At 47.2% G+C, this 25,109-nt stretch overlaps 1 protein-coding gene across 1 annotated transcript; it reads right to left on the bottom strand.

The window, feature by feature from the left end:
- Nucleotides 1–1,277: 1,277 nt before the first annotated feature.
- Nucleotides 1,278–24,789, bottom strand: LOC129150685 (DNA-binding protein SATB2-like). Its single transcript, XM_054722857.1, has 4 exons — nt 24,778–24,789; nt 24,435–24,618; nt 22,939–23,166; nt 1,278–1,504 (listed from the first exon to the last, which is right to left on the bottom strand). Exons 3-4 carry the CDS (start codon nt 23,105–23,107, stop codon nt 1,278–1,280), a joined length of 396 nt encoding a protein of 131 aa, XP_054578832.1. The 5' UTR covers nt 23,108–23,166; nt 24,435–24,618; nt 24,778–24,789.
- Between the last annotated feature and the right edge of the window lie 320 nt (nt 24,790–25,109).

Raw genomic sequence — 25,109 nt, 5'->3', positions numbered from 1 at the left:
GTAATGATCTGCTTACAAAATCAGAGTTCAGAGCTTGATCACTGAGATCCCGTGTCCTCGGTCACCGTATTTGTTACTCTGCATGAACAGCTTAACCCCTCCTGGTTTCCTTATCTGAGTAAACAGATGTTCTGACTGATAGTTCTCAGGAATTTCTGGAAGGGGAACTCATACACAAAACAGCCCAGACCCCTGGCACATCCACATGTGGGAAGATGGTCGTTTATAGGGACATACGTAGGAAACTGGGATATAAAACAGAACCCCTAAGTCACAGGTTTCTCTCCTCTAGTTGTAACGATTACCATAAACTCTGCAATTCAATCATTTCAGCTGGAAAACAAGGATAATCATTCCACTGAGTCAAAAAAAAATTTTCTATTCTTCAAGGTTTGGGGGCTGTTTTTGTTGTTGTTTTGTCGGTCCTCCGGCAGGAGGAACAATGGGCTCTGCCTAGAAGGCGGCAGCCCGGGCACACAATGGGCTCCCGCGCCCACAATGCGCGCGGCAATACGGATGCAATGTTAATATTCAATTAAATCGGTAAGAGGGATTGATCACAATGACACTGAGGTTTTCTTTTCTTTTTTTTTTTTAATGAATGGATTACATCAAAACTACAGAGCAGCATTCAAAGATACAAAAGTCAGATGCATCCATTTTTGGTCTATTTAATTAGAAGCCGATTGTAGAGTGCGGAAGTTGCAGTAAATACATTTTTAAAACTGAGCGCTTATGAATCATGTACTAAAGTTTGGCAAGTTAGGAATGAAACACCTCAACACCAGCCCAAAAACATACCCATGTGGGGACTTAGAGAAAATACCAGAGTTACCAATGAAAAACAGTCAAAAGCACCGTGGGATGGTCACTTTGAAATGCAAGGTGATGTGGGTGGCTCCAGAGGTTCTGGTCCAATCTCTCCAAACCCAACCAGAACATAAGACTCCACCCTGCCAAGCGTGGCTCAGGGATTGGGCGTCAACCTATGAAACCAATAGGTCATGGATCGATTCCCGGTCAGGGCACATGCCCGGGTTGCAGGCTAGAACCCCAGTGTGGGGCGTGCAGGAGGCAGAGATCCATGATTCTCTCTCATCATTGATGCTTCTATCTCTCTCTTTCCCTCTCCCTTCCTCTCCGAAATCAATAAAAATACATTTTTTAGAAAAGACTGCACAAAATAGTCTGCTGCTCACTGCTTGAGAAAGATGCTCCATTTGACCATCCTCCTCCAACCCTTGTTTGGAGAATTACTTCAGGGAACACATCCTTCCTCACATCACGACAGACAAAAGGCATGAGGCAGAGAGCAGGGGGGGAGTACCTTGGGCCTGGGCCGCGGAGCTGTGGGAGTAACCCAGGGCCAGCAGCGCCGTCTCCACCAGCTGGCTGAAGAGCACGTCCTTCCGAACCAGGACGAACTCGGCGTGTTCCTCTCTGTTGTCATATTCGAGAGAGCCGTCCAACTGCTCCACCACGCAGAAGACAGGAATCATCAGACCTGCGAGGCAGAGGCAAAACGCAAACATTACCAAGCGCATCTCGGTCACCACGACGAGAAGGGAAGAGACAGTCGTAAAAGTCACTCATCTGTGATCCATGATGGTTTAGATTACACAAGCCTCCCAGTCAGATGGGCCTAATGGGAAAGCTGTGGGTCCTCCCCTCCTTTATTACTCTCAGGCCCGGCCAGCCTGCCCCGGGCCACGGCAGAAGGCCTCCGATGCCAGTCATTAAAAGGAGGGCCGCACCTGAGCTCCCAGGTGGCACATAGGTGAGGTCCAGGCGACCTGCGGGCCCCTCGCACCCTTCCCCTTCGAGTCTATGGTTTTATCATTAACTATCAATCGGGACGAGTATTTTCAGGTCAGATCTGCTTTGGTCGGAAAGTGCTGTAAATTTCCCAGTAGGACGGTAGGTCTGACTTCAGGGCCTGTGCCATTATGTGACTATGTACCAGAACGTCAAAAGGCGTATTAGAGACATTTCTCCTCTACATTTTATGTTTCTAAATCCTGATAAATAGGTCATCCATGAGCCTGAAATAACCCATCCCTGAACGTCCTAATGGTTAGCTTAGGTCACAATATACATCGAAATAAAAAAACTTCGTCTTCTTTAAAATTATGATTTTTATCCACCTACACCCATGACCACTGGAAGAGGATTGTCTCTTCTTGTGTTTTCAGAGAAAAGAAGTAAACTCCCCCAAAGAATAAAGCAAATTAGTCTCGTTAAAAATCTGTTGAAATCTGTTGTCACTGAAATATTTCTCTGCTTTGTATCAAAGTGTGAAAAGCTAAAAAATGCTTCATTTGCCAAAGATTTTTATAAACTGTTTTTTATTTAAAAAAAAAAAAAAGTTGTACAGGAGTTTAAATCTAAACATAGCCAAGGCATAAGAAGATCGAAGTTTCACCAACATACAAGCAAAAAACACGGACTCTGTCCCATGCGACCTACACAAATGAGGATGTGACGGACTAACAATCGGCTCTGGATCTTCTCTCTGTGCAAGGAAGATCCAAAGTTCCGAAGGATGGTGGGCAGGCGGAGAGAGGGGGAGGTGGGGGGTGCGTGTCACACTGAAGAGGACCCCTCTGCGCGATGCCGTGCGGAGGGCGAGGGGCCCTTCCCTGTGGCCGGACCCTGGCGGCCTGACTCACGCTGACCTGGACAGAGAGGGTGGCAGCAGACACTCCAGCTCACAGATTTCTGTTCTGAAGATAATACAAAGGCACAACTGGTTCCCAGGTGCTAATTATTATTATTAAAGATACTAAGTATTGGGTGTCATTATTAAGTGCCATCCTTATTAACAATAATAACACTCATTAGGAACGGTTATCATTAGAGATCGTGGTAATCGTTATTAAGCCGGCACAACACTCGAACCAGTCACACCGCATCATCCCTGACTCAGTGTCCACTCGGACAACAGCAAAGCACCAGCGCTGCTGAGAGCAAAGGCACCATCGGTGGGGCGGACTTCTGGGAAACAGGAAGTAAGGATGGAGCAGACCGATGGTTCTAGACAAATCAGAGAATGCAGCCTGGCCACGGGGTGCCTTACAAAATACATTTTTAAAGAAATGCTTATTTATTTATTTATGCCCAGTGTATTCCCAAATGTAAGGGAGACATGCAATGAAGAGTAAAAACTAGCTTTCCTCCAAAGTATCTCATTCAGGTATCCAATTTGTATTCCCTGAACACCTACTGTGTGCCAGGAATCCCCCGTGGCACCAGGGAGACAAGTGAGAGCCAGTCTGATTGGCTGCTGCCCTCAATGCAGTTGCAGGGGCTGTAAAATCTCCCGAAGCAAGAATAACAACGTTTTCTAGGACCCCCTCCTGAGAGGCCCTGCCGCCAGGGAGCAGCCCCTTTTAGACCTTTTAACGCTCACGTTCCGGTACATCCTCTCTGTCCGAGGAAGCAGGTGGATTTCTACTTTTAAAGGTTTCAATACACGCACACATAGGGCCGTGTCGGCAGGGGGGCCAGGAGCCACCTCCCCACTGATCCCTGTGTGTCCATGAGTCTCGATGCTGACAATCCCTGTGCCGTTCCTAATGCCAACACCTGAGTGTCACGCATCTGGGAGTCACAGGTAACACCTTCCCATGAATCCAGGGGCTCCGGGAGCTATTACGTACCCATTACTTAGGAACCATAACTCCTCCTCAAGTGTAGGGTCGATTGAGAAAACTTAAGACCCTATTAATTCTTAAAAATGGTATTAAGATTTCGAGGAGCTCAATATGAACTACCGCATGGTAGCACAGGGGTCTACTCCATGGAGGGCCTTATACTTAGGAAGTGTCAGTGACCGAAATCCTTCCTAAACATTTCAGTTCAGTGACTGAAGGAAGCAGCTGCTGTCTGACATGATAACCATAACTCCTCACAGTCAAAGAGCAAACACCCATCCCTCACACGCATCCCCTACTTAGTTGGAAAGAAAAAACAAGGGCTTTGAGGTAATTTATAAAGTAAAACAATATTAACCAGAAGGGTGTGATAATAAGTGTGTTCTGAAGCCCTTATGTATGAGACACCAAAGAAAATCCTAAACAGGTTATATTTAATCCCTAGAAAAATGTACCTCTTCGCTAGGATTTCATCAAACAGTTATGAAATTTTTGCAATGAAATACAACCGTTACAAAAGAAGGGGAAGACACGAAAAACAGACTCCATTTCCAGTGACAATGACAAGAGAGATGAAAAACAGTACAATCGAGGTCAATTGTGGGGAAGAAGAAAATTAACGTCCAGGTTCTTAATGCCTTTGGAGGCACCTCCGTGGGGGGTGGGGAGATGACAGAATGTATAGAAATGTATTCCAAAAAAAGGTGTTTATCCGTTTGGTCCCTCCCCCGCCCACACACACACACACACTCTCCAGGCAAAATGAGAAAAAACAAAGAGAAAGGAAAAAGTGGCAACTGATGAAAATACAGAGACTGTTTGGAAAGCACTTCCAAAAACAAATTAAGAATGGGAAAAGTCAAAAGAGAAGTCCAATAAGAGAAGAGCCATGTAAAACCAAAAAGCTCTGACAACAAAAGTCAGAAATAACCACGAAGGAAAAAGCAACCCTTGCCCAGCCCTACGTGGAGAGCTCGTGGCCTTGTTTTCTGACGGCGGCAGCACAGACCCATTTCCAGATGATCAGTGGGACCTTTGAGCCTCCGGATCGGAAGCCTCACTAAGCCTTTTACAATTGTGGGAGGGGAGCCGGGAGTCTAACGCAGGAGTCAGGCACAGAGCCACAGCCACTGGAAAAAATCACACGCGGTTCTGCCGACTGGGCTACATGGTGAGTCCTGTTGTCATAGAGGCAAGATAAGCGTGAGGCTCTCTCTCCTGGAAAAACGCTTTCCCAACTGTCAGTAGTGATGCGGCTCAAAGTGCCCTGTCACTGCGGCCTGATCTCTGAGGTGTGTGTAGTTAGAAAGAGCCACCTGAGCTTCGCCGCCCGCCATGAGCACAGAGACCTGGAGGGAGGTGGCTGAAGATGGGGTGACTAAGCTCCGAGCCAGGAGGCAGGCAACCCTTGAATCAAATCCTGGCACTGTCCCCGCTTCCCTGAGAGAATGACCTTAAACCGTGCATTATACCTCAAATTCCTCCTAGCAAAATGCAAGTGATACTGTCCACATCCCAGAGCTGCTGTGAGGAATAAGCCGTGCAGCCTAGTTAAACGGCCTGACAGCCCTCAAACAGTGGGAGCTATCTGTTTATCTCTTTTCAAAATCAGTATTCATACATTTCATGGAGAAAAAAAAAAAAAAAGAGACCAATAATTTTTTTTTTCAGGGTCCCATAATCAATACTCAGGATACTTACTAAAAAGCATTTCTTCGTAATAAAAATATTACTAATAATCACTGAGTAGCCAGATTTTATAAGATGCAAATAATAATGGCCTGAAAGGTTCCATGTGCCCAAGAGCCAAATGGTAAACGTGGTGAGAGCACCAACTGGAAAACTGCCTCCCCAATACAACAGCCACTCACCGTGTGTGGCCGCTGAGCACTCGACATATGGCTAGTCCTGAACTGAGATGCCCTCTAAGTATAAAACACACACTCAATTTCAATGACTTAGTAGCAAAAAATAAATAAAAATAAGTACACCATGAATAATTAAAATTAACTGATATAGAAATAATATTCGGAATAAAACATTATTAGATTATTTGCACTTGTTTCTTTAACTTTTCTTTTAAATAAAGTTACTAGAGCCTGGCTAGCGTGGCTTAGTGGTTGAGCTTCAATCTATGAACCAGGAGGTCACGGTTCGATTCCCGGTCAGGGCACAAGCCCGGGTTGTGGGCTCGATTCCCAGTGTGGGGCGTCCAGGAGGCAGCCGATCAATGATTCTCTCTCATCACTGATGTTTCCATCTCTCTCTCCCTCTCCCTTCCTCTCTGAAATCAATAAAAATCTATTAAAAACAAATAAATAAAGCTACTAGGATATTTAAAATTACATGTGTGTCTTGTATTTTTTTTTCTACCAGACAGAGCTGCTCTAAGCAATCTGCCAAACACCAGCACATACGAAGGCTTCCTGACACAGGATAAATTCATGAGAAACTGGTAGCTAGGAAACTGAACGACTGTCATGAGCACTTCTGAAGGCTCCTCAGCCATCATGCCTCGGTGTTCCAGGTCGTGGGAGGCCTGAGGGCAGGTGTACTGTTGGTGAAACCCAAAACTGAGCACGCATGATGTCTTCTCTGTATCAGCCAGCAAGCTGCAGGCTACTGTATTCCCAACTCTATTAATCCAGCTCCTGTAACAGGGAAAGGCTTTTTCCCGTTCCTCCGATTTAAAGAACAACGACAGCGTTCCAGAAATACCACGACACTGCCATGAAAGGGCCTGAGGAGCAAGCATTCTCCAGCGCTCAGGGTGACTAGCCTCACCATGAACGACGCAGGAAGGTCCAGCAGACGACCGGATTCCACGCCTTCCACGCAAGTTAGGATACAAAGCAACCTCTGCTTTGCATAGCAGCTCCTAACTCATCAAGTACTCTATCATACTTCCTCCCCACATTTAGCCTGGGAGAGGGTTATTCTTACTCTCCTTTAATAAATGAGGCAACTAAAACTGTGAGAAACTGCCCAGCTAGGGTGGCTCAGTGGTTGAGTGTCAACCTATGAACCAGGAGGTCAAGGTTAGATTCCCAGCCAGGGCACATGCAGGGGTTGTGGGCTCGATTCTCAGTGGGGGGCATGCTGGAGGCAGCCCATCAATGATTCTCATCACCGATGTTTTTCTCTCTCTCTCTCTCTCTCCCCATCTCCCTTCCTCTCTGAAGTCAATACTCTGAGAAACTAAATAACATGCCCAAAGAAACCCAGTGAGGCAAAAGGAGAGCAGTTCAGGTTAGCCAGCTCTAAACCCCAAGCATTCTGCTTTCTTGGGGGTCAAAAAATAACATTCCCAAGCCCGCCCCCACAGCAATCTACAGGCGTGGCCTTTCAGTAAAGGACCCTCCCCCACTTGCTGTGCCCAATTCGCCTTCTTAGGGCCTACCCCAGGTCAGGCACTGGGCTAGGCGCAGAGGAGGAACCAAACACATCCCCAACCTTCAGGCCCTCACAGACAAAGAAAGGCCCCAATCAACGGCCACACTCTGACGTGGGCGAGCATGGTCTCCAGCCTCCTACCCGGCCCCTTAGATCCTGGGTCCACCCGTACGCAGGCGTGGACCTGCCGCGGGGATGACAGGAGCCGGTCTGAGATGACAGGAGGCTAGCCCTTCTCCTCCCCTCTTTCCAAGGGCTCCTGCAACCACCTGCAGGAAGAAGGCCCGCCCCTTCCGTGGGGCCGCCAGTACATCTGGTTCCATCACCTGAGCAGGGCCCAGGGCTAAGCGAAGATTCCAAAGGCTTCAGGGCAGAGCTTCCCATGTCTGCTCTTTGTATAAAACCGAACCTGGAGCGAAGCACCACACTCAGCAACCCCCACCATCAATAAATCACAGAACCCCTAAACACCAACCAGTCCCACCCAGTAAACCGAATGTGTCCTACAGGGTCTTCCAGGGACTGGCGGAGGAGGGAGGGAGGGTGGCTGCTATCATCTCTTATTGCAAATTTACTGGAAAAACAAAACAACCACTTACTTGCTATAAAACACCTCTCTCTCTCTCTCTCTCTCTCACACACACACACACACACACACACACACACACACGAGGTCATATTCACACAGACAACAAGAGAAATAACTTGCCAATGTTAACCTCTAGACACTTCCTTCCAACAATGAAAGCAAGTTTGAGCACCAAGAATTGAAGAATTGCAACCAAAGGCAGAAAGAGAGAATACGGTTGGTGTCCCGCATATCCCCGCCGGGGTCTCAGCCAAAATTTCCCAATGGATCCAGCGGATCTGTCCTAGTCCCCTTGTGTGCCCTGCTGTCCTCTCCCAGACACCGGCCCTCCGGAGCCAGGGCAGCCAGAAGTGCCACAGTCCATGGTTCCCCTCTGGCCACCGTTCCCCCAGGGGCTGAGCTCAAACGTTCCGGAGATAAAAAATGCTAACCCTCACTGTCCGGCCCCTGAGTAGTGCCTTAATCCCCTTAGATACACTGCCATTGTAAAAGAAACACACTGTACCCCCATCAGCTGCCGACGACAAGAACTTCAGGCCATGAAATAAAGATGTGTTATAACCAGTCTTGGGGGGGTGGGGGGGGAGAACCACCACGTTAGGGGACAAGGGAGCCACCCACAGGTGACCAGACGTCCACTCCCAAGGTTCCTCCGTCTCCTTGGCTTGGGAACTGCAGATCCCATGGAGGAGTCGTCCCCTTGTCTGTGCCGTGGGCTTGTTTCACTCTTACTGAGGAGGAAGCAGGAGCCGAGGCAGAGGGGGGACAGCCGCCGGCCTGGGTGCCTCCAGGTGGAGAAACAGGCAAACCTACGATGATGGGGAAGGAGCTTTCTGCCTGATCAGCCCTCAGAGGGACAAAATGAGCCGGATGTGCAGAAATCAGACTTCCTGCTCCTCCGCGGCCCAGCGGCTTGTATCTCCAGAGCAGACCTCCAACCAAAGCTTCAACAAGAAGGCTCCTTGGTGGGGGTGGGGGAGGGGGGGCCCGGGTGCAGAGGGGATATGATCAAGAAATATTTTATCCTCAGAGTTCCCTCTACTAAAACCAGAAGCTACCTTTCAGACCCTGAGGTGGATCCTAACTTTGGAAGACGAGAACAAAAACAGACCGAGGATTGGGGCCGGCGGGGTGAACTCCGGTCCTCCTCTCACTTGTTACCCCGAAGTCTCAAATTGGGGTGAGGGTGGCAGAGAAGGAAGATGGATGTGTGGGTTTGGAGTTCCAGAACCATGACTCCAGACCCATTCAGGCTGAGATCACCATTCCGCCTGGCAATCCTCTCCGGTTCAGAAACGTGGTGGCAGGATCCCGGGGGGGGGGGGGGGGGCCTGGCAATTTGCAAAATGGCATTCCACAGGCGCAGGGGAGGCACAGCGTGTACCTGGGCCACACCTGGGAGCTGGGCCGAAGCAAGCCTGACCTGAGGCTCTAAGTCCCTGATGACAGACATGCCCACTTAGCCAATGACAGGGCCGCCGCCCCTCCTCCAACATCAGCTGGACTCAGGTAAGTCTCCTTCAGTTCCCCACTCTCCCCGCACCCCTAAGCTGCCCTGCAGCAGGCCCACAATAAATGCCGGCTCCTCGGAACCCAATGCTCCTCCAGTTGAACATGCCTAGCTTCACTGATAGGTGGTGTGGCCCTGTTTGTCCCCGTGACACCCCAGCAGCTGAGCTTGTCCACGTCACGTCGGCACTGCATCCAGCAGCAGCAGACAGGAAACCCGTCCCAGAAAGGACCGCACAGGGGGCTCAGGAGCTCGCCCCACGTTCTCGGGGGGAGCACACCACACCCCAGGGCTGTGCACGACCACTGGTGACGGAACCTGTCGGCTTACCACCTGGAAGGCATGGCAGTCATTGGTGTGTGACTCCAGGGCCAGCCGCACTGTACCCCGTGACTATGCACCCCTGGGACCCGGGGGGCTTACCTGCAGGCCCACCCAAGTCCAACTTGGCAGGACGGCAGCAACTATTCTAAGGTTAATAACCGCAGAGCGAGACACAATGTTTACTGATCCCAGATTTTTTTTTAAAGGTTTTTAAGGAAAAAAGTAGAATACGCAAGTTTGTGTATCACAGACAAGTTCACACAGGTGGCATATTGTTTCACTAAATTTTGGGGGTTCCTTTCACAGTGGGTTACAGATGCAGATGTTAATAAGTGTCGAGACTCAATGGCATGTTAAAGGGACTGTACCCTAAAATTCACCAACCTCAGGGTTCTGTCCTCCATCCTCCATTAAGTAAAATTTTACTCTGGAGCTTTCTCAGAGGATAATTTTTTGAATAATATTTAAGTGAAGATGCATTTGCCACTCGCCTCATTCTCATTATCCTCTCTGGGAAAGCAATTTGCAAATCAGAGTCCCGTAAGTCCAAAAGGCGTCGATAAAATTTCCTTTATGCAATCATTTGCTTCATCACCTCAGGTTCTGAACTCCACCTACATGTCATTTTATCTAATTTAACAATTAAAATGAAAAACCCTTGATTAGTTTCTCAAGCGTGGTGTTAAGGAAAGGTTGGCTGTACTGAGGTTCTCTAGCGAGGAATTAATAACGGAATCAAGCACTCGCTGCCAATAAGACAAGACTACCCAGGTTTCTAGTGGGGATATTTCATAGCACACGCGTGTTTTCTTTGGGGAGCTTAACTCACCAAAATTATTAAAAACTGAGCTCAGACACTGGTGCAAAGTCCCAAAGGAAATCATATGAGAGTGGAGAGATTTTTTTTTCTTTTATCAAATAAAACCCTGAAAAGGTAAAGTTTTTATAGTGGAAAAAAAAAGGATTTCTCCCTTACAAAAGGAAACCTTACTGGCTGTGCTTAGGGTTCAAACAAGAAAACAGGCAGGGGTGTGTACCAGACGTGTGAATTTCACCCGTGAGCGCATGCAGGCTGACAATGCTGAGCTGAGCGGGGCAGCCATCGCCACCTTCCCCAGCCACCAGGACCCACTCTCATGCGGGCCCCTCACCAATGCCTCAACCGAGACCCCTCCTTGAACGGGCTGACAGCAGAAGGAGACAGGGAAAGAGAAGAGAGCAAGAGCGTGAAGAGCAGGGTGCCCTGCAGTCCCCTCGGGGCACACGGGGACCTCAGACGGCACTACGGAGGGTATGATTGCTGTGACTGAGATGAAGTTAATACACCCAGCTCACAGGCTGGGGAAAGCCGGGTGCCCACAGATGGGCTCCAAGATGCGTTATGTGTGTGTGTGTGTGTGTGTGTGTGTACCTGTGTAACCTACAGCAATTGTTTAACCAGGAAAAACAGAGCAGAGAAAGCGAGTGTATTCCTTTGTTCATTTGAAGACATCCACTTTGTAATGTCTACAGATTCCAAAAGGAAATGCTAAATTTAGCATTAAAATAACCTAGGAAACCTCTTAAGCCACTGCATATAAATCCAGTGGAAATCTTATAGTCGTCCTTGACATCATCCGAAGGAAACCATCCAGCCACAGGAGGGTTATTCTTTGAGAAGTGTCACCAAAGCCCAAAGTGACCGGTTTCCTGAAAAAAATAATTATTAAAAAAAATCTAAATATTAAGAAAAAAATAAATTTCTACCTTCCTTAAAGAAAAAAAAAAAATAAGGCCCTGGAAAAGCACCCCATCATTTTAAATTTTGGGGGTAATCCCAGCGATAAAACATCTCAATTTGAAAAAGATTTCACTCCCCTCAGATTCTCTGGATTCATAAATCCTTTTCTATAGTAATTTCTGAGCCACAAAGGCAACAGTTTCAAAATAGATCTAATCTCCCAAGCTCAACACAAAATAACAGAGAGACAGGTCAGAGGCTCCTTCCAAACTCCGCATTAGAGGAGGCAGGGGGGCCTGGGCGGGTGTAACACGGGCCTGGGTGTGAACTCGGGGACTGGTGTGGCGCAGGCCTCTCGTGTCCAGGTGAGAGGGGCGATTTGATCTCTGCACCCTCTCAGCCCAGATCCGGATAACGATGGTGAAAGAAACTATGCCTAACCGTTTCCAGGCATCTACGTTCATTTCTTTAGTTTGGTAACAGAAGTGGGATCACAAACAGATACGTTTTCAAAGAGCAAGCCTGTGTGTGTTGTGTATACCAGGGGCTGCCCGCGAGCCAGACGGCCTTGGGGGGGGGGGGTCCCATCGCAGGAAGAGGGCACATCTCGGGGGCGCTCCCTGCTCAGAAAGAACCGCTCCCAAGCTCGACATCCATCTCCCATATAATCATGTTTGACAGAATATAAGCTCTTGGCAGTGAACTTGTTTACAATAAATGCTTAGTTTGGGTACATGGGCTGCATTTCAGTCTTATAAATATCAAACACAACCCTACAACAGCCCCATTATGAAGCTGAGAATTATTTTGCTATAAATCTTTTTATTGGGGGGCCAAAGGGAATTACTTTGCAGCTTGTTTTCCACTAACCACTTGGAGCAGTGTGAAAAGAGGTACATTTATACTCCGGCCCTGTGCTAATTGGGATTCTGTGGGTTTCCACGGGAGAACGCACAGTATCCACCCTGAGCGCGCAGGTGGGTCCCCCGACAGTCGGGCCATGGCGGCAAAAAAAAAAAAAATACACGTGCAACGGAACGGTTCTTCCTGGAGTCACAGCGTTGGCCTCCAGTTCTTTTTCCTCCTGAAACTCCCTGGGGAACTAATGGCCATTTGTGACCGGATTGGCAGGCTTTCCCTGGTAAGCTCCAGTTGAGGGAGATTTATAAGTTCGCCGTAAAAATGTGCTTAAGGCCCAAACTGACTATATGAATGGGCCTGTAAACAGAGCTGGTTTCTCTGAATGTTACCTGGTGATTCATTTGAAAAGAAAAAAGATATCAGGATCACCTTATTTACCCGTCAAGTTCCTTTACTTGGGTCTTAAATGTGTAATAACTTCCCTTCCAGAGAACAATTTGCTCCTCTTATCCGTCCTCAATAATAGTGAAGGGGGTTTAGTCTTCTAAGACCACATCTGCCAAGCCTATAGGACAAAACCTTGTCTGAATGGAGCGTTGTAAGCTGGAAGCCTGGCAAAGCTGGGGGGGTACCCACTCAGCCCCATCCTCCACGGACGCCTTTCTCCAGGAAGGTACCCCTCACCAGCATTCTCAACACCTTCTGGTTATCAAGTGATGGCACTTTATCCCTGCTGGGCTTCTGCACTTGTTTCTTAATTTCACAATGACCTTGTCATCAGATTCCTATAGTAGTTTAACTTGAACATAACGCTGACATATAGAAAAGATCATGGTAAGAATCCTAGTTTAAGTATGTTTTCCAAAATAACGAATACTGGGAAATACAGTCACTTCATTCCTTAAAAGTGAGATTCAACTCCTTTCCTTCTAGTCAACGTAATAATTCCAGTTGATGTAAACTAATGTTGTATGTCTCTCCGCTTCTAATGAAGAAGACAAGCAACTGATTTATAAGTTTCAAGGGTCATGAAATATAATTTTATTTTAAAAAAATGTTACCACATGACTTCAGTATATGAGAGAGAGAAACAGAGAGCGAGAAAGAGAGGAAAAATATTTTCATTGCATTATCAGCCTCACAGATCTTTCTTGTTCATATCAAAAACACTAGCTTGCAATGTGAACTAATGGAAAATTGTTAAATTCACCTAAAATAATCACTCCCTCTTTTGAACTAAATAAGCCCCTTTAAAACCTTTGACTATTTAGCTGCTATTTACTTGGAGGAGGGGAGACATGGAGAAGGTGACTGTATGAAAAAAAAAAAAATACTTTTATTGTAGAACAAGAATTCCCTCCAAGGCAAGAAGACGCGATGCCAAGTTCCACCCAGAATTAATGTTTAGGTTTAAATTATAAGGTCCAGAGAAAACAGAACCACTAAAAGACCCTTAAAGCTCATGGCATTCGTCAACGCCGTTAGGCTATGTAAATGTTAAAACTGAAAAACCCTTTGCGGACAAAAGTTTGTAATGAAAGCACTATTAACTGGGCTCTCTGAACTGAATGTTTTAAGCCTCTTGAGCTGTTTGATGTAAATTCCACTCTGAGGCGGAGGATGCGCGGGACAGGGTGGGACTAGGAGACCCCCAACGGGAGGGGTTCCCGGCCTCCCCTATTCCTTTCCTCCTGCCGCTCTCAGAAAGCTTTTGAAATACTGAGCCCGAGGCCACTCTGAGCCACGGAGGACAGACCTCTTCTCCATAACAGTCAACAGCCTCCACCCCAGGCTCCTGCTGCCCGGATCGCCAGCATTGTCTGAGGTTCGGTAACGCCACACGAGCAGAGGTTAACGCCACTGTCATCGCCCAAGCTTCGGGCGCTCAGTGTCCAGGAACAGAGTCAGAACCCCAGCCTCCGGGGAAAGGGCACTGGCCACTGATGTGGGCTGGGGCCTGGGGCCCTGGGGCTGTCTCCACGTTGCTGAAAGCTCCCCTCCCAGGCCAGGAGGCTGGGGGCTCAGCAATGTGGGGGAGCCTGGATTGAATGGTCCCAGTCATTGCCGATGGAAGCCAGAGCCCCTGCATCTCCGGTGAGAGTCTATGTACCTGCGTGAGTGTCAGGGGATAGTGCACGTGGGAACGCGGGGTCCCCCACAACCCCCAGTGTGCCGAGAAGTAATAAGGGTGTTCATTTTTCACCTTCACTCTCTCCCTCCCCGTCAGCCTGGTGATGGCGTCCAGAGGAGGAGGAGCAACAGGCCCGGGGACCACACCTAACCTTTCCCAGGCAGGGCTCTAACGAGAGGAACGTTCATTACTTCTCACTTCCACTGACAACAGTTAAAAAAAAAAAAGAGGAGCTAGCTACACCTCAGGTAGAATAAAAGAAAATATGGTATCCCTTCTCACACTGTATATGAAGACAAAAATCAATGACACTGTGCATATATACATACATACACACATACACACACACACATACACATACATATATATATATATATGTTTAATTGATTTCAGAGAGGAAGGAAGAGTGAAAGAGAGATAGAAACATCAATGATGAGAGAGAATCATCAACTGGCTGCCTCCTGCACGCCCCACACTGGGGACCGAGCCTGCAAGCTGGCCATGTGGCCTGACCAGGAATCAAACCGTGACCTCCTGGTTCACAGGTTGACACTCAACCACGGAGCCCCTCCGGCTGGGCAATCAACGCGCACTGTTAATATCTCCCAAGCCACCGCCTCCCAAGGGCTCCTCTCCGAACTTCCTAGGGAGGAGCAGGAACCAAGAGGTCCCCCTCCCCCCGCCCCCCCTCCCCCCCGGACAGCTTGTAGGGAAAGGCCCAGCGGAGTCCGGGCAAAGCACTTGGCTTGTTCTGCATCTTCCTCAGGACGGGAAATGTGCACGCTGTGTGACAGGTCCACCTCATTTTTCTTAACGATGTTTTTATTATTCCTTCGCTCAATTAAAACAGAAATGGATATTGCGTCTTCCCACTGTATAATTGTTATTGTAATCTGTTTTCGATCACTGCTCGGGAAATGGGTCCCAAACAACATAAACTCTCCCCTGCCTCACAAGGCAAGTCATTTTCTTTTACTACGACACTCAGAGCGGCACTGATCCTGCTGCTCTCTGAGCGTCTTCGGATCATGACAAAGAGAAGTTCTTGTTCCGTGAACCCCGCCCCCCCAAAAAAAATATTCTGAAAACACTGCTATTTGAAGAATCTTGAGAGGAATGCATTTTCCTACAAAGCTAGCAATTTTGCCTTCCCTTCCATGTATAAATAATTGGAACACGTGCGATAAAAGTATCCAATTTTAATATGGGAAAGAAGAAGGAAACTTGAAAATCCATCTTATTCAGTTATAAAAACAACAACACCCGTACCCTGACACACTTACTTCCCAGCCAAATACAAAGACAATTAAAGACATTTTTAAAAGAAAGAAAAAGATATCTGTGCTCGATATAATGAAATTCAAACTGTTTCTATGAAAACTAGGCATCCCCTCTTTGGAAGGCACTTGCTTTGACTAGAGTCTCTGTCGCTGCCTCTCACACCTGCGCGAATCTGCAGCAAAACAGAGTCACGAAGCGCTGTGCAGCCTCAGTCCCTGTGCAGGGTCCCCCCCCCCCCCCCCCCCCCCCCAGTCTGATGGGAAACACACATTCTTCATAACGGCAGTGCGTCCCCTTCCCTTTTTGATCTTGGTTGTTGTGTCAGGCTGCCGTTCAGTGACCCACGGTGGTAAGACGGTTCTCCATGCCAAAGAGAAGGCAACTCGTTACGGGCAGAACCCAATGTGCCTTACACACTACCAACCAGTAATAACACCGGAAGCAATTATACTGGAAACTCAGTACTTCCCCCGGTCTTCTTATCCCACCGTGTCAGAACCACACCTAAAGCTTGTTCTTACTACAATATGAGACTGGTATGCTTGGTGGATGACTTTAGTTCGAGGTTCAAATTCTTGAAATTTCTATTCATGCTTTTTTTTCTTTATTTTAAGCATTTGTCACACTAGGAACGATTACGCTCGCTAGTTGATACGCGCACACATCACTTAGAATGTTAAAATCAAATGCCATAAACCCCACTGGCACAATATGTCTAAGGCACAGGGTGCTCCACATACAGTCATTTTTGCCTCCGTTTTTAAAAATCTGGAAGAAGAACTTCACAAACGAGGAGCGAAGGACATTAGCTGTCAAAGATCATTTCTGCTGCAGCCTTTCCCCGCCACTCAACTATGGTGATTCTGTCACCGTTTTTAAGACCCTCGCTATTAAACAGCAAAACAGCTCTGTTACTTCAAAACAAAACAGAAATCCTACAGAGGTCCATGATTCTGAAAACTCCACCATGGAACATTTTTACGTAAACACCGTGCAGCGTGAAGGGCTGTGGGGCTTGTTTCACGTAAAAGAAGAAAATAAATGTTTAGCTGATCGCTGACAAGAAGGGCAGCAACGTGCCTTCAGAGCCCGGAAAACAGCTCGCTGCACAGGCCGGCCGGCCTTTTGGGGAAATCTGTACGTCCTCAACTGGCTTTCGTCTTAACTCGGACCTCAGGTCCACTCAGGGCCCTCTCCTTGGACTTGAAATATCTATCACGTCGCCCCTAAGGAGTAGGGTGATGAATCCTTTGTATATAAAAACCCCATTGTCAACACAGAGACAATCTTCAAGTCTCCTTTGCACCTTAAGATAAAAGGAATGCACAGCTCTCCTTCCTGGCACCCCGAATTAATGCTGAGAAGCAGTGGGGACTGGAAGGGAGAAGGCCCCACACAATCCAGGCCAGCAGAGGGAAGTCACTCATTTCTAAGGAGAAGAATGAAAACGAAAAGACAAACTCTCTTCTTCATTTGTTCCAGCTAAGCTTAAAGGTCTCCTACTCGAAGCCATTTTTCAGTTTTCCTTTCTTTCTTTCTTCCTTTCTCTCTCTTTCTTTCTCAAAAAAATAACGAGTTAAAATGTATGGGTCAGATCCAACATTTCACTGCTGTTCTTACTCTTGGGGAGCTGGGGGAGGAGGAAATTGCTGCCAAAGCTTCTGAAAAGAGAGTTTTGCTGCTAATTTTCCGTTCACAAAGTCTAAATTCCCCTTATGCACCTCACACAACTCATGAAATAATACGACGCAGTATTATATCACTGCAAATTGAGACATTTTTATCAAAATAAAGAGTGACGATGCCAACATTTCATTTGTCATTTCCCACTTGTCACTCTTCACTGACAAACTGTTACACATACAACTTTTGTCACACGCTTCATCTTTAAATGTGTTCCAGAAATGCCATTGTATCTTAGCATTCATGTAAGGCAGAGAGTAAAAACTACAATGTTATCATACATTAGTTATATAGGTTTTTAAAAAGAGGACTACTTATTAGGTAAAAGAATATAAAGGACTTCTTATTTATTTACATGCTATGTAGGATAAAGTTTAAATTTCCTGAAATATAACAAACTGTGTACATACTGCATGCACCCAAATGCGAGATTATTACCTATAAGAAACTTTTTTTAATAGTGAGAAAATGGGCCATTTTCATCTCAACAGAAACCCAAAAATCTCTAAAAAGGCCAAAGAAAATACTACAATTTGAAATTCATTTAGCCGAGTAATCTAATGTCTTTTTGACATATACATATAAATTGTTCCTACACTGGATTCTTCAAAAGGAGAAGAAAGAAAAAAAGAAAGGAGAAGAAGGGTTTTTAATTATCAAAGTGTAACCACCAAACCTGACTGTTTGCCAGATATAACCAAATAATTACCAACTAATTACCTGGAATATAACTGATTTCCATATTCTTAATATAACTCATTCATATTCTTAAAGAGCTAACAAATGATGACCGGTCTGTTTCCTTCCCCACAGATATAGTCGAAAAAAAAAAAAGCAAAGAAGACTTAGCACAGGACTCCTAGGTGTAGAGGCTGATTCTGGTCACATCCCTGGGAAAGGGGGATGCTGCCTGCCTTCTGTGGGGGTTACAGAGCAGAATGCCTCCAGGCCTCCATGCAGTTCCAACACACGCAGACACGCAGACACGCAGACACACAGACACACACACACACACACACACACACACACTTCCCTGCAGAGGATCTTGAATATATAATGGCCAGTGGGTTTCTGCTGATGGAACATAGGGCTTCCAAAATTACTCAAAACATCAAATTATGCTCAGGACTTGGAGGGGCGGATACCCTATGTTCTGTTTAATGTGTATGTTCCACTGCATAGATTTTTTTTTTTTAACCAAGTATATCTTTATTTTAATAACAGGCCAAGGACTAAAAACACTTTCGAGAAGGGCTATTTTTCTACCTCAGCAAAACTACAGAGGACATGCTCCATGGCTGGATGACCCCATCCCTAAGTTCATTCTATTTCAAAGATCTTAAACCCTTAAAAAAAAAAAAAAAAAAAAGTGGAATGGAAGCGGGAAACACCATCTTTTCTCTTTGGAAGCAATGGCTCCTCCCTTCAAGCATGCCGGGACCTATCCTTGGTTAAAACGAATGTAACATTTGCTCTGTTTTTCCCATGTCGACACCATGTCTCTCCGTCTCTAAGTATTTAATGCATTTCACTCCGTCAATATCTCTACCCTTTCATATCGGCGCTCCTTTCAAACGGAAACGCGTGTCTCTACAACTGCTAGTATGCTGACTGCTCCCAACCGGAGCTGCGTGCCTCCTCCTCCCCATGGAAAAGGGAATGACCCCCGTGTAGACGCTTAGACGATGTGCAGCGCTCAGGGCGGCCCTGCCCAGCAATACTGATCCCATTTGTTCTCCGACCTGAAGGCATCAGTGTGCGGAGAACAATCATTTTTGTCTCCTTGCAACAAGACAGCTACATTCTTGAAAGGGCTGCCTGACAGCAGGAAGTATAGGTCTACTTCCGGTCAACTAGTCCTAAGACAGCTTCAACAGAGGATTCTTTAGCAAAATTAAATGATATGAAAAACGAATTCTCTCCTCCTTCCCCCACTCCCCCAAAAAAAGCAAATATCACTAAAAGATATTCCCAGTGTTTAAACATTTCCACCTAAAATCTAGAACATTTAACCTCAATACAAGCATCAAAAGTCACAGGAACATGAAAAAAATCTCAAAAAGATGTCTGAAGTTCCATGCCTCCTATCGGCAAATGCACCATCTGGTAGACTCCAGCACTGTTCACTCAGTTTAAATAAAGCTGTCTGGAAGTTCTTCCTGAATCCAAACAGTGAAAAATGGAACTGCTCCTGTGAACAATGAATGAAGCACACTCAGCGAGGGCTCCTCCCGCCCGGCTGGCCAGTGGCTCCGCGCAGGGGCAGCGCGCCCGGCTGGCCCTGGGACTTGGTTGGCATCACTTTCAGTTTATGCTGGAGGTTGCGTGGCTGAAGTGTTACATGCAGCAGAGCACTGTAAGGTACTTAGGCTAATGGTGGGAGAAAGGATCATCTGATTCTTATTGTCGTCATCTTTTACATAATCTTTGCTTTTTCCAAATCTTCAAATAGATCTGTAAGTTTTAATCACCAATTTTACAAATATAAATTTCCCCACCATTAATCATCCTTTTCCAAAATCCTTATGGAGTGAATTACTAGCTGACAAGGAACGCCAGTTCGGGTAAGTGAATGTTACCCAGCAGGGATATAAAGCTGTCAACACCACCGTGCTCTTGCCTGCTCTAAACTCTCTCCTGGCCTTCATATGGTTTTTAAAGAGATATGAGCCTGTTTTTTCCCTTCCTGAGGACCTTCTATAAAAGCTGTCATACACATCTGAGCACGTATATTTTATTACATACATGCTTTAAAACACCGCTAAGATAAGAGCAAAAACATCCTAGAAAGTGTTGGAAAGACAAAGTAAAACTGACCCCTTTCTTACAGTCTTCTGAAGCTAACCACATGGTAAACAATGCACGAACTTTTCAGTCCTCTATTAAAACGCAACCTGGAGGACTGTGACAGTGATCTACCACCTCAACTAGTTAAAAGCCAGACACTAAAATAAAGCAACCCCCCCCTCAAAAAGTAGAAGAGCAAAAAAGTAAAAAAAATAAAAAAATTTTACTATCGCAACCAATGCACTCAGAAACATTTATCCACTCACTGTTTACCAAAGCAGCAAGATAAACTGCCATTTTATCAATAAACAATTAACAATAATTAACAATAATTTCTGCTATTTTTAGGGGGGAGCTCCCTCTAACATCACTAAAGATTAACAAATACATCCTCCCAAATTTTGAGCTCTATTTTTAAAACATATTATTATAGTCATTATTATAGCAACCTTTTCAACATTTACAAGACTGTAATATACCTGAAGATTGTAATAGCAATGCAGAGCTGTATTTTTGTAGTTGTCTACACTTATTATGTTGCTTCACAAAGAAAATTTAAACAAAAGGAGGTAGGGTGATAGAAATATAATCTGTTTTTTATTTATACTACGCTCCAAAATATAAAGTCTTTCAAGTATGAAAACCTGCTAAATAGAAATATATTTTAAACATTTTTTAAATTTAGAATGTGCATTTTTAAAAGCTTTGCTTTTCTCCAATCTGTGCGTGATTAAAAGTTACAAGAAAATGAAATTATTAACATTTCAATGCACATTTGGAAACTACTGTATATAAATGTAAATCCCTAACATAATCATTAACATTCAATAAGAAAACTTTGTATTACTGAAATTTTATGTTCTGGTTGTTACATTTTAAAGCTTTCTAAATTAAAATCTTTCCAACTTATTATGCTATATAGAGTAAAATTTTTCTTTTTTAAAAATCTTTAAAAATCCACCATGTGTAAACTATTTAAACCACTTTACTATTAAGTGTTATAAATGGTAATTGTTGAGACAAAATAATGTCATCTTTATTTGCAGTTTGGAAGCAGCTAGTAAGACCTTTGCTATTACTAAATGAAGCTAAAGCTCAGAAAAAGTGACAAAAGTAGTTTGTTGAAACAAATCTATTATTCATCACCAAGACTTAATAAATTTACTTTACATCAAATTTATAATAAGTGATCAAATGTGAATTATAGTCTCAGAAAATAAGAAAAGCAACTACTATTTTACACTAAAGATAGCCCTGGTTATCAAAATTAGGCAGTGTCTTTCACAGTTCAATATGATATAAATAAAGTTTGTTTTTGGAAAGCACGATTGTTAATAATTATAATCAAAAATATTTAGAAACGTCTCTCAATTTAGTGAATTTTACTAGGTCTTCAGAAAGAAACCAGAATTTCCAGTCTATGTTTTTTCTTTATGCATAAGGCCACTTTGAGAACAAATCCTCCAAGGATTTCTAAAAGTTTTTTAATCAAACATTATCCATTATCAGCGCATATCATATCATCCAACATAGCCACTATATATTTTTCTCTCTTACATGCATATATTAAAAAAAGATATGAAAAGTCAAAACTTATTGCTCCAGGCTCAAGACAGAACATTAATAAATACCACTTTTAAAAGTGGGTCACAGAGCTACAAGTTTTCTTTTGCTTCATTAAAAGATGTCTTCAAGCCCCTAAAATGCAAGATGTGTGAGCTACCATCTATAGCCAACTAATTTTTTAAAGCTTTAAAAATGGTGAGAATGAATGCTTCTCAAGGGAGATGATTAATATAAGGATCTAAAGCAAACCATCCTGAATGTCTACCATCAAGACAGTCATAGCAAAATAAGTAAAAATAAAACCCTGCTACTTTATAAAATGCCTGCATTTAACTCTTTAAAGGGGAGTGAACATGTTAAATAATTACTTCAAAATACATACTATGGTTATTTAGGACCTGGGGTTGGAGCTTATCACTAAGTTTTGCCAGGGTTTTGTAACATTACAACAGGCTAATATAAAGGATTGTATTAAGTAGGCTACTGCTGAAAATTTTAGGACAAAGAAAAACTTTAGAAGCAAAAAAGTTAAAAGTCATTTATCCCAAGCACAATAAAACTGCATACCATGGAGAAATAATGCATTTTATTTCTAAAAAAAAAAAAACAACTACTGGCAAATGGCATATAAACCTCAAAATATTTGAGTAATGTATCAATTCCTTGCACATCTTCATTTTATAAAATTACTTTCCCTAACCACTTTAAAAGAAAGTAGCTGTTTTAAGTAGTAGAAAAAATAACCTGCAAAAGATTATTTTTAATAATACTGAATTCCTGGAAAGGAAATAAGGCTACTATGCTGTTTTATCTATTGTGCTATAATTCCTAACGAAGTTACGAACGCATAGGACTGAAAACTCTATAGGAAACAGTAGCATTGAAGCCGCTCAGGGCCTGACAGATGCACGGGTCTTCATTTCACACTTGCAATGTGGCAGGGAAGACCCCCGGTGGTGACTCACGGGTCCCCAAGCCCTGTCCTAACTGCAAGGTAACTAACACCCCGCCTGCTCCTGCACTGGACGGAGCACGGCACACTCGGCGTCCACCCAGAGCGCACGTACCTGAACTTCATCCCTACACCAGACACTGCGAGGCCAGGCAACGGAGTGAAATCCCCAAAAAGCTCTCTAGGAAAATCTAGAAACAGTTAGCTGGCTGTGACATAAACCTGCCAACACCTCGGCGCACAGTGAGTGGCAAAGTGCCCAAAACATGCCACCCCCTGGGTGAGCCGCTCTCCGGGTCGGAACTGGAGATGCAGCCACCAGTCACAGAGGAGAGGCGACGGGGGGCCCGATCTGGCGACCTGGCAGCCGCTTCCTGTAACCCTACACCGTCCTGCACCGCGCGGGAGCCCGATGCACCTGAACCCTGACACCGGCCCCGGCCCCGCGCCGCCCCGCCGCTGCGCGCCGCCCCGCCGCGGGCTGTTACCTCCCACGGCCTTGGCCACGGCGCCGTTGGGCCTCCCGCGGGCTCCCATGGGGCTGCCGTTCTGCTCCAGCCGGGCCACCTTCACCGGGGGAGGCCCCTTGACGTCGGGGCTGCCGCTGCGCCGGTCGGGGCTGTCCCGCAGGCACGGGCTCTCGCTCCGCCGCTCCATGCTGCTCCGGCTCGGAGACAAAGTTCCCACCGGCAGGTCGCAATAAAACGCGCAGGGACCTAGGGAGGGGGCGGGGGGAGGGGAAGGGGAGGGAAGAGAAAAAGAGGGAAAACCGCTCACACACGTGATAGACGTTCAGGCCAGTGGCGGAGCGGCGCGGCCCCGCCACACCGACTTCCTCCCACGCCGCCCGGGGGCGCGGGCCGCGACGCCTCCCCGCCGCACGCCCCGCGGAGCCCCGCGCTCCGAGCGCTGCGCCCCGGCCCCGTCGCTGTTTCCCGGGGACTCACTCGCCCCCACGGTGCCGTCGGGGGCCCGCGCCCGGGAGCAGCAGCCAGCCGGCCCGCTGGGGCAGGTGGGCACAGACTGGGCCCGGGTGCGGCAGCCTCGCCGTCGGGGGCTCGGGTTGTGGGGAAAGTGAACTTCAGAAACAGGCATCCCCCGCTCATTGGGGGAAGTGGGGGGTGCGCACGAGTCTAAACGAAACCAAATGAACCCCACGATGAATGAATGCGCTGTTCCCGGCCGGGCCGGAGCCCGAGGCCTGGCCACGGGAGCCCCGAGTCCCTGCCTTTCACCTGGACCGCGTCGGTCTGGAGGCGCGCGCACACTCTGCACCAAATCAACCCTAGTCCCACGGTCAGAAGCATCCAGAAACACTGGGAGGTGCTCATCAGAATACCCCCCAATAACCTTCCTCCCAAGGGCGGGGGCTACCATGGTTAGGTTGGAACTTTCTTATCTTCCTACGATCCTACGTGGTTTCTTTTAAAAGCTCTGCAGCATGAAATCCAAAAGCAAAAGTAAAAAAAATAAATTAAAAGCTTTTCAATTATTAGTGCAGCCAGGACTAGCCTTGATCAACCCCCATGTTTAAATCTCTCCAAAAAAAAGTTTTCCTCCGGGTCGCTTGACTGGCAGCGCTCTCCTCCTCAGGGAACCCACCGATCTCGGCACCCCTGGATTTTTTTTTGGGGGGGGGAGGGCGGCGGCGGAGGAGGAGGGGGGAGACACCTGATGACATGGCACCACACTGCCGCGACAGCCCGGGAAGCCGGAGCCGGCCCCGCAGAGCGCGCCGGGCGGGCATCCTCTCGGGCGCTCTGGCCGCGGGAGAAGCCGCGCTGCCCGGCTCCCCGAGACCAGGCGGGGGGTGGCCGAGGGGCGGGGAGCGGGGCCGGAGCCCCCGGGGCTGCGGCCAGAGACTTGGCCCGCACCCGCTCGGCTCCTCCGGCCCCGAGGCTGCGCGCTGCGGGGAGCGGACGGAGCCCGAGCCGGGGCTCCCCCAAGTGCAGACGCGGCGCGGGAGTCGTCGCCACGTACTTACTGCTCACGGTCTGTCTGCAGCTCGGCTGGCTGGGGCTCTGTCCATGGAGCAGAAGTAGCGAATCCAGGGTGGAAAGTTTGTGGGGCTCTGCCGCGCGGTGCCCGCCTGGGCTTCCTTCCTCTTCCCTCTGCCCCTCGCCTCCGCCCCGGGTCCCAACGCGCACGGTCCTGGGTCAGGGTGCCTTCTAGCGCGGAGACGGTAGTTATGATGATGATGATGGGGGGGGAAGGGGAGGGGGAGGAGGGGAGGGAGAGGAGGGCTCCTCCGAAGGGGCACCGAGCGAGCGGGGGAGGGGGCCGCAGAGGAGGGGAGAAGGGGCGAGGCAGAAAAAAGCCCTTCGCACCTCCGCCACGGAGACCCGATCTGGAGCGAGAGGGCTGAGGACCGGGAGGCGGCGGAGGCGGGCCGGGCTGCCGCTCCCCCGGGCTGCTAGCTCGCGAGGACCGCGGCCCGAGCCGCAGGGCCGGGGCCACCGGGAGCCGGGGAGGCGCGGGGAGCCGGGACCGCGCGCGGGAGAGGACGCGGCGGCCGCCCGGGCTGTCACCTCCAAGCCTCTCCCCTCCGGGCCGCCGCCGCCAGCAGCCGGAGCCAGACTCCCTGACAAGCCGCAGGGAGAGACACACTGAGAGGGAGATGATTATTAGTTGCGTTGAGTCATCAGGCAAAGTGAGTCCT

This window comes from Eptesicus fuscus, chromosome 11, assembly GCF_027574615.1.
Source record: "Eptesicus fuscus isolate TK198812 chromosome 11, DD_ASM_mEF_20220401, whole genome shotgun sequence".
Taxonomy (NCBI): domain Eukaryota; kingdom Metazoa; phylum Chordata; class Mammalia; order Chiroptera; family Vespertilionidae; genus Eptesicus; species Eptesicus fuscus.
This window is presented reverse-complemented; position numbering and strand designations above follow the sequence as displayed.